The sequence below is a fragment of the Ceratotherium simum genome, chromosome 11 (genome assembly GCF_057802395.1).
Source record: "Ceratotherium simum simum isolate JZ-2026a chromosome 11, ASM5780239v1, whole genome shotgun sequence".
In the NCBI taxonomy this organism is placed as follows: Eukaryota; Metazoa; Chordata; class Mammalia; order Perissodactyla; family Rhinocerotidae; genus Ceratotherium; species Ceratotherium simum.
Window position 1 is genome coordinate 20,961,075 of NC_141910.1, and position 13,203 is coordinate 20,974,277.

Here is a 13,203-nt window from a genome sequence, read left to right on the forward strand (position 1 = left end):
GTTTAACTTAAGACTGCAGGGGGCATATTTGTTCTATTTATGAAAGTACATCTTGTAAGCCATCTAAGTCTTTTTTGTACAGAGGTTGGATATATTCATATAATTATAACATGTATAAACAACAACTGAATGCCTTTATGTAGTAGGTACTATGCTGGATGCTCTACATATATTACTTGATGAATCTTCTAAAAGAAACCCTGAAAGATAAGTATTATTGTTTCCATATTACAGATGAAGAAAATAAAGCTCAAGATCAACATAATTAACCACAGTGTCATGCTGGTATGGTGCACAGCAAGGATTTGATCCAAAGTCTGACTTTAAAGCCTACTTTTCATCACATCATGCTTTTACCCACTTTTTGTGGTCTTTCAAACATTTCTAGCCATTAGATAAGGGATTCAGCTGTTAACTGCTGAGATGATGACTACTTAAAAAAGTAAATTATTTCATCTAACACTACGATTCATAGTTTTCAACAAAGCAAATTGTAAATTTTTACTGAAGAGTCAGTGCTGCACTCTAAATTAATGTGAGGGTAACAAATAAGTGCACACACACAGCATACTAAATATTTAGCTGGCTTATAATAGTAACTAAATAGCAAACTAAATAAAATAATATTCACACCATTTACTTGAATTTTAAATGCCTTCAACTTCAAAGTCAAAGAGGAAAAGTAGTCATCCGTTTTCCCTTTAAATTGGAATTAGGAAACTGGTGATTGATTAGCTGAATACCAGTTTATGTAACTCAGTCGTGTCCTTCAACTCATACATGTATCAAATTTTAAGCCTGGCAAACAGCAGCACATCTGGCCATTAAACATTTTAAGAACTGGGGGCTCTGATAAATGTAGGGTTGAAAGTCAAATGCTGTTTAAGGCAGGTGCCAGGCTCCCTTTTTCTTTTCTCTATTTGTGTCCAGTGCTAGAAGCCTCAGGAGAAGGTCTGCTACTCGCACAGAAGAGCACTTGTGCTCAGAAAAGTTCTTACCTGCCAAAACTACTCTGAGACCAGAAACTAGCCCAAAGCAGCAGCTTTGCTCTCAAAATAGTTTGACAGAGGAGTATATAGGCAGAACTGGGGGTATTCCCACACAAATTCTCATTTGCACCCCTATTACTTTCTCCTATTCACCAAAAAATTCAGTTGGCAACACTATTTCTTGTACCTTTGAAGACTATTTCCCAAGAAGTTCATTTCTGAGATTATTCAGTAACAGTTCTCATTTATTGAGCACTTATGTGCAAGACACTGTGCTAAGCACCTTTACATAAACAATTTCATTTTATCTTCATAATGAGAGTTTTCAAGTAAGTACTATTATTCTTCTCTAAATCTGAGGTTCAGTTAGTGCTAAACCTGGATCCGAATCGAGCACTGTGACTCCCGAGTCCTGCTTCTAAGCAGTGTACTATACCCAGGGCCAACTTAGGCAGTAGGCACAGGGCCTAGGACCCACAATAATTTTAGGGGTTCATGAAAACGTTTTAATAGCTAATATTAACAGACTCATCTTTATACTAAGTTATAAAATACAACTTTAAATATTTTTTATTGGGAAGGGGCTCACAAAAGTCATATGTGGCTTTGGCTATACTATTCTCCAAAGGTACACTGGCTTTTATAGCATTTCTCTATCTTTCCCAATTTTCTCATTTCTCATATATTTGTTTTCCTATCAGGGTCCTTTATTACCTTGAATGTGTCTATAATTACTTTTATTTCTTTCCAACCAGATAGGATTTCTGGGAAAGCAAAAGTGATTAAATACTCAAGGGTTTAATTCATCAAAGGGGCCAAAGCATCATGCATGAATTCACTCATACTCATTCCCAGTCCTGTCATATCTCCATGTCTGGGGTTGGAGGAAGAAAGACCTGGGGGATATAAGCAGCCATTTCATTTTACCCACTGGTGCAAATAAGTCAAAATATCTAATACAGAGCTTCCCAATCGGTATGCCTGTGATTGTGATTGGTATGCCTCAATCACAAACAGGTTACAACTCTTCCAAAAATCCTGAAAGCTATATATGAACATATGGTTTTCCTCTTGTGATGGTTAATTTTATGTGTCAACTTGACTGGGCCAGGAGGTGCCCAGACATCTAGTCAAACGTTATTCTGGGTATGCCTGCAAGGGTGTTTCCAGATGAGATTAACATTTGAATTGGTAGACTGAGTAAAGCAGATTGTCTTCCCTAATATGAGTGGGCCTCATCCAATCAATTGAAGACAGCTTGCAGACTAGATCTTGGGACTTCAGCCGCCATAATTGCATGAGCCAATTTCCTATAATAGATCCCTTCCCTGCCATCTATCCTCCTGGTTCTATTTCTCTGGAGAACCCTAACACACCTTTATTTTATAAATGACTACATTTGAGTATAAAAAGATTAAGTGTATTGAAAGTCTCATTCAGTTTCCCAAAGGACTGTGTAAGACAGCAGCTAGGATCTTAGACTCTGGTTCTTATGCCACTCAAACGCATATCTCCTTTCAAGTATCTTGTATTTAAGGTAATTCCTAAAATTCCTTCAACGTATTTCTAGTTAGTTTTCCTTTCTTCCTTAGGAACAGAAGTTGATTAATGTCAATAGTTTTAATACTGATAGCATTAGTTAGGTCTTGCTCTTAAGTGGAGGTTTAGAAGAAACATAAAATTCACTGGGTAATTTAACCTTCCATTTAAGAGGATACCTTATGCCTCACCACCATGAAATATTAAGTAAGATATCAAGTGAAATCTATAATTGTATACTTATCAATCCCCCATTTCAAGCTATATAAGAAGAGTGACCAATTGTAATATTTGCCACGCTCTAAAAAGATGGTTTGCCTTCTCTGCACAATTTCTGGATAAATTTAATAAAGTATTTCTATCTCTTTTAGAATTAAAGACCAGAATTTCAAATTTTCTGAGGGAAAAATAACAAAAGGAATTGTGATCCAAATACTTCAAATAAATAAAGAGCTATCAGGTCAAAATTTTAATTTCTTTTTTTTTTAAATTAAGATATAATTGACATTATATTAGTTTCAGGTGTACAGCATAATGATTCGACACGTGTATAGATTGCAAAATGATCACCACAATAAGTCTAGTTAACATCCATCATCACACATAGTTAAAAACTTTTCTTGTGATGAGAACTTTTAATATCTACTCTCTCAGCAACTTTCAAATATACAATACAGCATTATTAACTAGATCCACCATGCTGTATATTACATCCCCAGGACTTATCTATTTTATAACTGAAAGTTTGTACCTTTTGACCACTTAATTTTATTGCTTACTTCTGTGTTCAGTCATAAGTTCACCTACAGAAAGGAAAACTTGCACAAATCTTAGGTAGATGATTAAATAAACAAAGGTGAAAATGTAGGGTTAGTTACATTCAGTTTAAGAATGCTGACTTCCTGGTGAACCGACCAATAACTTTGTCTCAAAATAACATAAGCTAAAGTATTAGTGATTCTGTTCTTTTTCCTCTTTGTGATACTTAATTTTTAAAGCTCTCAAAACCAATCTTCATCTAATAACACTTCCCCAGTAGCATTATCAATTAGATGGCTAATAAGAAAAAAATGACTCATAGTTTCCTTTTCTATAGCCAATTAATACAAAGAGATTACTTACCAGTTACCCAAATTCTCAAATAACATCCAAAGCAACATTTTTAAAATTTTACAAAAGCTCAGAGTTAAATGCAGTGCTTATGACATTGTCTCCTTTACCATACATCTAAGAAAAAGTCATCTTGGCTATTTCAATCAAGGTTCCTTCCTGGAACATTAACAGGTTAAAAAAAGAATAAAGAAAACTATTAAAATAATACACATAATGGTCTTTTGGAAAAAAAGACTGCTTTAAAAGTAAGGAGGATTTTGTTTTTTTGTTGTCGTTTTGTTTTGTTTTAAATCTTGGCCCAAAAAGTGAAGAACAGTTTTGACCTCTTTCTAATTTGTACAACAGAGATACCACTACTTGCTTTTCTCCACAATTTATAAGATTGTAAACAAGAGAATGAAATATACTGAACTCTGGGTTCTCAGAAAAAAATATTCACAGAAGTGAAGAATATTTTTCAATAAATGGTCATATATGGCTTTTATATCAAGGCCTGAAACTTTTGAGGCTTGCTGGACCCACATCTGCGACTTAGCTTGACTAAGAACATTTTATACATTTGAAAAATTTCTTCTTGGTTGACTTTTCCCTACCTAAGTAACAAATTTTTGCAATAAAGCTGCAATAAATGATTGTCTCTTGACCCAGGGAAGACATTTTATTAAAATGTTAAGATATCCTTTTGGTAGGCTAAAAAAAGGAAAGTACTAAAAAATAGGGACCTGGACAATGTCACAAACCAAATATAGTGAAAAGTAGAAGAAATCTGTAATGACAACTACACCATTTGTCTCACTTCACAAAACAAAGAATTGTTCCTCATGTTTGTTTAATCGAATTAACTGAGCTCTGAATTTTAAAAGACACAACGTTCTGTCAAAGCAGAATTTGGACAAAACCACTTGATGGCACTCTATTCAGGGCAGAATTGTTGCATCCAGGTAAAATTCAACAAGAACAAATCATTTTAAGTTTTACCATTAAAAAACCTAACGTTTACTACTGTCATTAACATGTGAGGATTTTTGTGCTGTCTCCAACACTGTAGCAACTAGGAGAAACATCTTAAGAAAAATATTAATAAATCTAATCATCTCCTAGAGGACTAGATTAATGTACTTTTCCATCAGATTCTGGAAAAGGAAGAAACTGCAAGCCACAAGCCTCCTTCACAACAGCAGGATAAGAATGAAAGTCACTTCCGACTCAGTCCCTTACTCAGCAGGGCTTACCCATTTCCCTACCTCGACTTCCTTCCAAACTTCTCCTCCAGCCCCTTCCAGCAGTTTCTCCTTTCCAACATCCATTTCCAAGTTCTGCTCATTTTACATAACCCATTCAACAAAAATAAAAGCCTGAGGACTGAGCCAAACAAATCTCAAGAAGTCTTAAGGCATCTTGCCATATCTACAGTTTTTGTTTTATTTTTACAAAATAGAATCATACTACAAAATTCTTACTTTTTAGTATTTTTCTCATTCATTTTAAAGTTTACTGCCATTTTATCTTCACAAAAGTCCTTCGAAGTAGATTTTATCTCCTTTTTACAGACAACTGAGTTCAGAAGTAACTTGTCCAAAATCATAAAGCTTATAAGAGGCTGAGTCAAGATTTAAACTCAGATCTGTAAGATTCCGTAAAGCCCATATACTTTATTACTTCCTGTATCTAGTTACCAAATTATATATAAATAACTTCAATCAACTTGTATGATGCAAAAAATTCCCCCCTTTTTTTTCCTTGCTGAGGAAGATTAGCCCTGAGCTAACATCTGTTGCCAATCTTCCTCTTTTTTTCTTTGAGGAAGATTAGGCCTGAGCTAACATCTGTGCCACTCTTCCTTCACTTTATATGTAGGTTGCTGCCACAGCATGGCTTGATGAGTGGTGTGTATGCCCATGCCCGGGATCTGAACCCATGAACCCAGGCCGCCGAAGTGGAGCACGCTGAACTTAACCACTACACCATGGGGCTGGCCCCCACAAAAATTCCTTCTTGAAGTGGTCGTACTTTTAAAAATTCATTATTGATGTTAAAAATTCTAAGGCTATAAATTAAAGATCATCCAATATCACTGTCACCCTATACTCTAGTAAGATAAAACTAAATAGGGAAAGGATTAGGTCAAAACTAACAGTCTTCTGGTTATAATTAATTCACTCCTTGTTTAAAATTGCAAGTTTCTGCCTCAATAATAAGTTACTTCACAGGAATAATACACATTAGCCAAAGCATGTAATAACTGAATTAGTAAATTAAGCTATTGAGACACTCAAAGTGAAATGAAAAGTGATTAGCTGAGCACACCAACTGGTAATAACATAATTTCCACAATATCTTAATGTATCAAAGGTATCAAAGCAATGATGTATAACCATTTCAATTAACACTTAGTCTTTGGAAATACTTCCAATTGCAAATGGTTTGCTTAGAAGAAAAGATAACTGGAGAAGTAGAGTTCGTAAATTCTGATTTTATTATAGGTATCCTTAAAATAAGCCTCTGGACCAAGTGTTACATATATCATTTGTCAGAATAAAGCAGTGATTTTCAAGGGAGTGCTCTCTTCCACATCCCTGGGGTTGAGGAAAGGTTAAATTTAGCACAGAGTACAACTCAGGACTGGGAACAACCTGGATATCAAGCTGCACCTCTAGGGGCTACTATAGGTCAAAATAAATCTTTTTTTTTTTAAATTATTTTATTTATTTATTTTTTTTGTGAGGAAGATCAGCCCTGAGCTAACATCTGCCAATCCTCCTCTTTTTGCTGAGGAAGACCGGCCCTGGGCTAACATCCGTGCCCATCTTCCTCCACTTTATATGGGACGCTGCCACAGCATGGCTTGACAAGTGGTGTGTCGGTGCACGCCCGGGATCTGAACTGGTGAACCTCGGGCCACTGCAGTGGAGCGTGCACACTTAACCGCTTGTGCCACCGGGCCGGCCCCTCAAAATAAATCTTAATGAATCTTCTCTGAAAGAGTCTGAACCAGAAAAGGACAAAGTATAGGAGCTGGGGGGTAAAAATATTCTCTTTGACATACCTACTTCCCAAGAAGAGTAAACATAAATGTACATCTGCAAGAAATTATAAGCAAATAAATATAGCCACAATAAGTCAACCTACGGCTGTTGCTTGCTCTAGGTCTTAACCTAAATCTATCTCATACCCTCACCCCAGGTCTTTTAGTAGCTGTTAAATTATGAGGTCCAAATCTGCTTTTTTCAAATTCTTTTTCTGTCCTTCAATTCCCTCTAGCCTTCAACGCAGGTTGAGATTTCAAATTCTGCTTGTTCTCTCCTGCAGTTGAAACTGTACTTCAATTTCCTAGGTCTTCAATAGACAAAATTGAGACATTATTTTCTGAATCTTAAAAAAAGTCATCTAAATCTCAGTTTAACCTTCTTTTAAAATCACTGTAAAGGTAAAAACTGAAGGATTCACTGGAATAGTTAATTAGCTTATTAATGAATTTTTACATAAGTGGTATTTATATTCATCAAAAAACCAAGTTGATGAATTTCTGTAAATATTAAAGCAACTCACTGAGATAAAGAAAAATCTTACCAAGCATTATTATAGAACTGTCTATTTAAAGTTTACCAAACGGTTGTGAAAAATTTAATTAATCTACAAATGAGGCAAGAAGCAATATATATCATAAAGACTCCTTTAACAGGGACACAATTTAAAAACATTTTTTGAAAAGCTGAATTAGAAGCCTCCACAGCAATTAATATCTTATACAAAATAGAGAAAATTAGTAAATACCTGAACTGAAGTGGCTGTTTCCTGTAAATGGCCACCAGCAACTGCTCCTTTGGGAGTTGCTAAAGGGACACTGTGCGTTTTGGGGGTTCCTGGAGTATCAATCTTTTCATCTGTCCTATGTGACTGCCAGGCTTCCTTTCGATGATGAGATTCAATAGCCTGCTGGTCTCCAAAAGCAGCCCAAGAGCAACTATCTTTCTGTCCATCCTCAAAAGCATTCCAATCTACAGCTTGGTTAGGACCAGCTGAACTGAAGTCTGCAAAATCATCAGAGTCTTGAAAAGCAGTGCAGTCATCTTGAATATTTGGCACAGAATCAAAATCTCCAAACTCACCTTCTTGCCCAATTTTCAGTTTTGAAACAGGGTCAGTGCCTATCTCAGTAGACTGTCTTGCCAACTCACATTCCTCTGATAAACTATCAGAAGTCTGCTTTAGGTCTGACTCGGTAAATATAACTTCCTCTTGGCAAGAAACAGCATTCGTATCCCCAAATTCTCCAAAGTCATCACCTGGTTCACTAAAATGTGGAAAGTGCTCTGAGGATTCTTCAAAAGTGACATCACTCATTGAATCTTGAGTACCAGCAACAAAAGGTGGAGTTGTGCCACTGGCTGTGCCAAAGTCACCAAAATCATCCTCATTAGTATCATTGCAAGTCACAAAGTCGCTACTACTATCACCATTTTTTATACTTATAGAATCATCCAAAACATTTTCTTCTGTAGGATCAATGCTGGGGCTTTGGGAATCAGTAAACTTTCTGCTTTCTTCTTTGGAAGAACCAACTTCATCATCAGCATCAGAAGTTTTAATAGAATCCATGCATAGATCAGCACATTTAGAAGTAAATAAATCAAGTTTTTCCTCAGTTTTACATTGTTCTCTCCTACTGGCTTCTGAATCATCAGCTGAGTCTACCAAACTCCAAGCCTTTGATTGAACACTTGAATCTAAAAATTCATCCTGTTGCAATGTTGGAAGGCCTTGTTTTTCAGTACTGAAATCTCTGGTACTCATTATGCTTATTTCTGAAAGACAAACCTGATCCTCTCCATCAGTGTCTCCTTTATCGTCAAAGCTTCTACCCAAAGACAATTCTTTTACGGAATCCAGTTCATTGACTCTATTAATTTTATTGTTTTCCTGAATGGTTAGTGCTTCTCTCTCACTTAAAATTGCACATCCTATTTCTTCTAGATGTATCCTTTCCTTTTTGGAAAATGTGGCAAAATCTGCAAATTCCTCAGCAGGACTAGGGGCACAGTCTAAATTATACTCAGTACTATGAGTGCTAAGAGGCTTTCGTCCTTTTGAATCAGCTACAGTGTCCAGATCATCTATTCCCTGAGGATTTACAGTTTCCAATACTGCAAACCCATTTGTTAGAATCTCCAGACAAGGAGGCTTTTCACCATTGCAGCTCTCTAACTGCTTGTTTTGATGAACAACATTCATATCAGTTCTAAAATCTCCTGGAGAGAAACTTTCAGGTGTTCCAACATTCTGTCTCTGCTCCTCTACTTTATTTAAATATCCTGGACTTTCTGTGTCCTCAGTGGAAGTACCTAAAATTTTAGATGAAACTATTTCTTTGCTGGTGGTAGAAAGTAAAACATCAGACTGTCCTTTCACAGGAGAGGAAAGTTCAGCAGTGATGTCCTTATCATTATCATTTTTAATGGACTTAAAGCTTGTAAGGCTATCTACTTTTTCTGAGAAATCATGAATTGGCATAAAATGGTTTGAAGGTACAAATTCTTCCTTGGGAGGAGTATAACCTGGTGTATCAAAATCAACAAACCCTACACCAGAAGGGCTAACTTCTGAAAACCCACCAAATTCCCCAAATTCATCATCATCATCATCCTCAGCTCCATTGTCTAGTGGTGGTGGGGATGAAGAGTACATTCGAATGATGTCTGGCTCCATTGTTCAATTGCTTTCAAATAATTAATTTACACCTGAAAAAAAAAAAAGATTTTTTTTGGAGGGGACAGATTACATATAACAAGGTCTTTCAAAATTCTCTCAAAGCTACCTCAAAACAATGCAAATTTACAGTGCTCTGTTTTGTATCTTTTAAACTATTTTTCTCTTAGGTAAGATTACTTTACACAGCTATAATATAATGGCAAAAAAAAAAAAATTCTCTCTTCTAGCGCATGTTTCCAAGGGTATTGGTAGTATATTACTGAATTTGGGGATTCCAGAAATTTTTGAATAAACACTTACAAAAGGACATCTACAAAATGCTCTCTTGGGTCACTTGCTTGTTCTCTTAAGCTCTTCCCAGTTCACTGGGGACTCAGGGCTTGCATTATGGATTTATATGGGTTCTTTATAAATAAAAGACATGAAAATTTTATCTTTAGTAACTGCTACAAATATTTTTCTCACTTTGCTTTTCAATGTTTATTTCTGACCCAAGATAATTTTTTTGTTTTAATAGACTTTATGTTTTAGAGCAGTTTTAGGTTCATAGCAAAACTGAGCAGAAGATATAGAGATTTCCCATACGTCCCTTACCCCCATTCATGTGGAGCCTCCTTTATTATGAACATTCTCCACCAGAGTAGTATATTTGTTACAACTAATGAACACTACATTGACACACCATTATTACTTAAAGTCCACAGTTTATATTAGGGTTCATTCTTGGTATTGTACATTCAATGGGTTTGGACAAATGTATAAAGACGTGTATCCACCAATATAGTATCACACAAAATTTCACTGCCCAAAAAATCTTGTGTTCCATCTATTCATCCCTCACTCTCCCCTGCCCCTGATAACCACTGATCTTTTTACTGTCTCCATAGTTTTGCCTTTTCCAGAATGTCATATCGTTAGAAAATATAGTATGTAGGCTACATATTGTATGATTGGCTTCCCTCCCTTAGTAATATGCATCTAAGGTTCCTCCATGTCTTTTCTTGCCAGCTCATTTCTTTATAGCACTGAATAATATTCCATTGTCAGTATGGACCACAGTTTAAGTTAATTTTCTATAACTTTCAATTTTGAAATCATTTAGGGACTCACAAGAAGTTGCAAAAATAGTACAGAGCCTTCTCATGTACATTCCACCCAGTTTTCTCCAATAATATGGTAAATAATAATACACGATCAAACCAGGAAACTGACATCAGTATAACAGTATTAACTCAGCTACAGTCCTAGTTTAGATTTCACCAGTTTTTTCTTTGTGTGTGTGTAGTTCTATGAAATTTTATCACATGTGTAGATTAGATTCGAGTAACCATCACTACAATTGGGATAAGAACTGTTGCAAAAATAGTTCAATAATATTCATCAATATAAAGAAACTTCCTTGTGTTACCCCTTAACAGTCACACCCTTCCCTAAACCCTAACTCTTGGCAACCACTGATCTATTCTCCATCTTTATAATTTTGCTACTTCGAGAGTGCTAGGTAAATGGAATCATACAATATGTAACCTTTTGAAGTTGGCTTTTTTCACTCAGTTTAATGCCCTTGAGATCCATCCATGTTTCTGCATGTATCAACAGTTCATTCCTTTTTATTGCTAAGCAGTATTCCACTGTATAGATGTGCCACAGTTGGTTTCTCCATTCACTCTCTGTAGGACATTTGGGTTATTTCCCGTATTTTACAATTACAAATGAAGCTGCTATGAACATTTGTGTACAGACTGTAATGTGAACATGAGTCTTCATATCTCTAAGATAAATACCTAGGAGTGAGAATGCTGGGTCACATGGTAAGTGTATGTTTAACTTGATAAGAAACTGCCAAATTGTTTTCCCAAGTTAATTTTTGAAAAGTCAAATTAATTGATCTTTTCATTAGTAATTTTCTTCATTACTCTGCTATCATATTCACTTTTATTTTCTTCTACTTTTAGAGTGGTTTTTCCTTTTTTTCCTTTTAATTTTTAGTACATCTAGAACTTATTTTGGTGCATGATCTAAAGCAAGGGTCTAAGTGAATTTTTTTTCTAAATAGTCAAGCAATTATCACAATCCCACTTATTGAATAATCCTTCCCATATCCATTAGTTGATGATATCTTTTTTCTTATATTCTTAATATTTCTTACATTTTAATACTTACATGGAATCTATGTCTCTGAGTTATTCTGTTCCTCTGTACTGTCAAAAGTGCCACAAAACAGACTTAACAATAAAAGCAAAGGGAGGAATAACAACCAAAGTCCTAGAATAAAACGAGCCCATAAACAATGAATTGATACTTTCTCCAATTCAGTTGGCAAGTTAGATACATGAAGAAATGTTTACTACAAAATTCAACCAGTTTAGCAAGCTAAAAAAAAATCACTTTCTTACAACTCTCAGAATAAACTTTCATAAGATCTTCCAGTTTTAGGGAGAAGGTACATTAGAAACCATATATTTTAATTTAGAAATTAGGAAAATGAGGCCTACTGGTGAGCAACTTGCCCAAAGGTCATACAGCTGGTTAGTAGAGAATGACTTCAGAATTTTGAAAAGGATCTTTGAGGTCAATGACTGGTCAGCACCGAGAGTTATTTGAAAGAAATGAGCAAGTCATGAGAAAAGTAAAAGACTACATTGTAATATATCTGCTTTAAATTGTCTTCCTCACAAAATCAGTATCATAAAGAAGGAAGTAACTGCTTTAGTTCTGAGATACCTTCTCTAGGATGCTGATTTAAAGAGAAAAGGAAAAAAATAGTAAAAGACACATATAAACCCTATTTTCTTTCTTTGTCTAGAGATAACTAGACAAAGATTACTCCTTCTAATGTTTATTGTACAGGCTAATCTGATCTCTAACAGTTTCCTTGTAATTATGATGTTCCTATTTTTTAAAAATACCCTCTGATCATTAACGAGAGTGTGGAGAAAGGGACACTTGCACACACATACTGCTGGTGGGTGTGTAAACTGTTACAAGGCTTCCAGAAGGCAATCTGGCTATACTCTACAAAAACAGTAAAACAACTCCAAAGAGATTATTTGAGTAAATTATGCTATATTGTTACAGTAGCATACTATGTAGCCAATAATATGATGATTTCTTTTTTTTTTTTAATTTAAAAGCATTCATAATGATGGGAACATGTCAAAAGGACGCAAAAGCTAGCTTGAATGGGTTCCTACTGGTTAAATCGGGGACAACCTGAGCATCAAAATACAGATAATAATGGATTATAATTCACTGAATAAAATAAATTATCAGTCCTCAGATATAAACATGTAAGTAAATAAACTGAAAGTTAGATGAGGAACAAGATATTGCATAGTTTCAAAATACCTTCCCACAGCATACTTAATTATAAAGGGAAAACGTGTAAGTCTACAGTGGTGAAGCCTGACACTTAATCAAGTGATCAAAGTGAACATCATTAATAATGGGAATATAGAAATCATGCATCACCTGACAAGATACAATGAGAAGAACACAGGATCACTTCTGGAATATTCCTGCCAAAAATACATAACCTGAATTGATTCATGAGGAAAGTTCAGACAAACTCAAATTGAGAGACAGTCACAAAACAACTGGCCTGTAATCTTCAAAAGTATCAATGTCATGAAAGTTAAAGAAAAACTGAAGAACTATTCCAGATTAAAGATGACTAAAGAGATATGACAAGTAAATGCAAGACTTGATTCTCAACTGGCTCCCCTTTCTATAAAAGTCATTATGGGGACAACTGTGAAACTTGAATAGAGTCCAAGGACTAGACAACAGCAATGTATTGATGCTAATTTCTTGATTTTGATGGTAGTATTGTGGTTATGTAAGAGAATGTGCT

At 35.2% G+C, this 13,203-nt stretch overlaps 1 protein-coding gene across 4 annotated transcripts in view; it reads right to left on the reverse strand.

The window, feature by feature from the left end:
- The window catches only part of AFTPH (aftiphilin), a 69,083-nt gene that overhangs the window by 31,435 nt on the left and 24,445 nt on the right, over window positions 1–13,203 (reverse strand). For 3 of the 4 annotated variants that reach the window (XR_015553641.1, XM_004435622.3, XM_004435623.3), the window contains exon 2: window positions 7,416–9,379. Coding sequence is in view for 3 of the 4 variants with exons in the window: in XM_004435622.3 (XP_004435679.1) it covers window positions 7,416–9,347 (1,932 nt within the window). In the remaining variant the exon portion in view is untranslated. Of the gene's footprint in view, window positions 1–7,415; window positions 9,380–11,513; window positions 11,616–13,203 lie in introns of all 4 variants that reach the window. The other variant, XM_087436660.1, reaches the window with a different exon arrangement.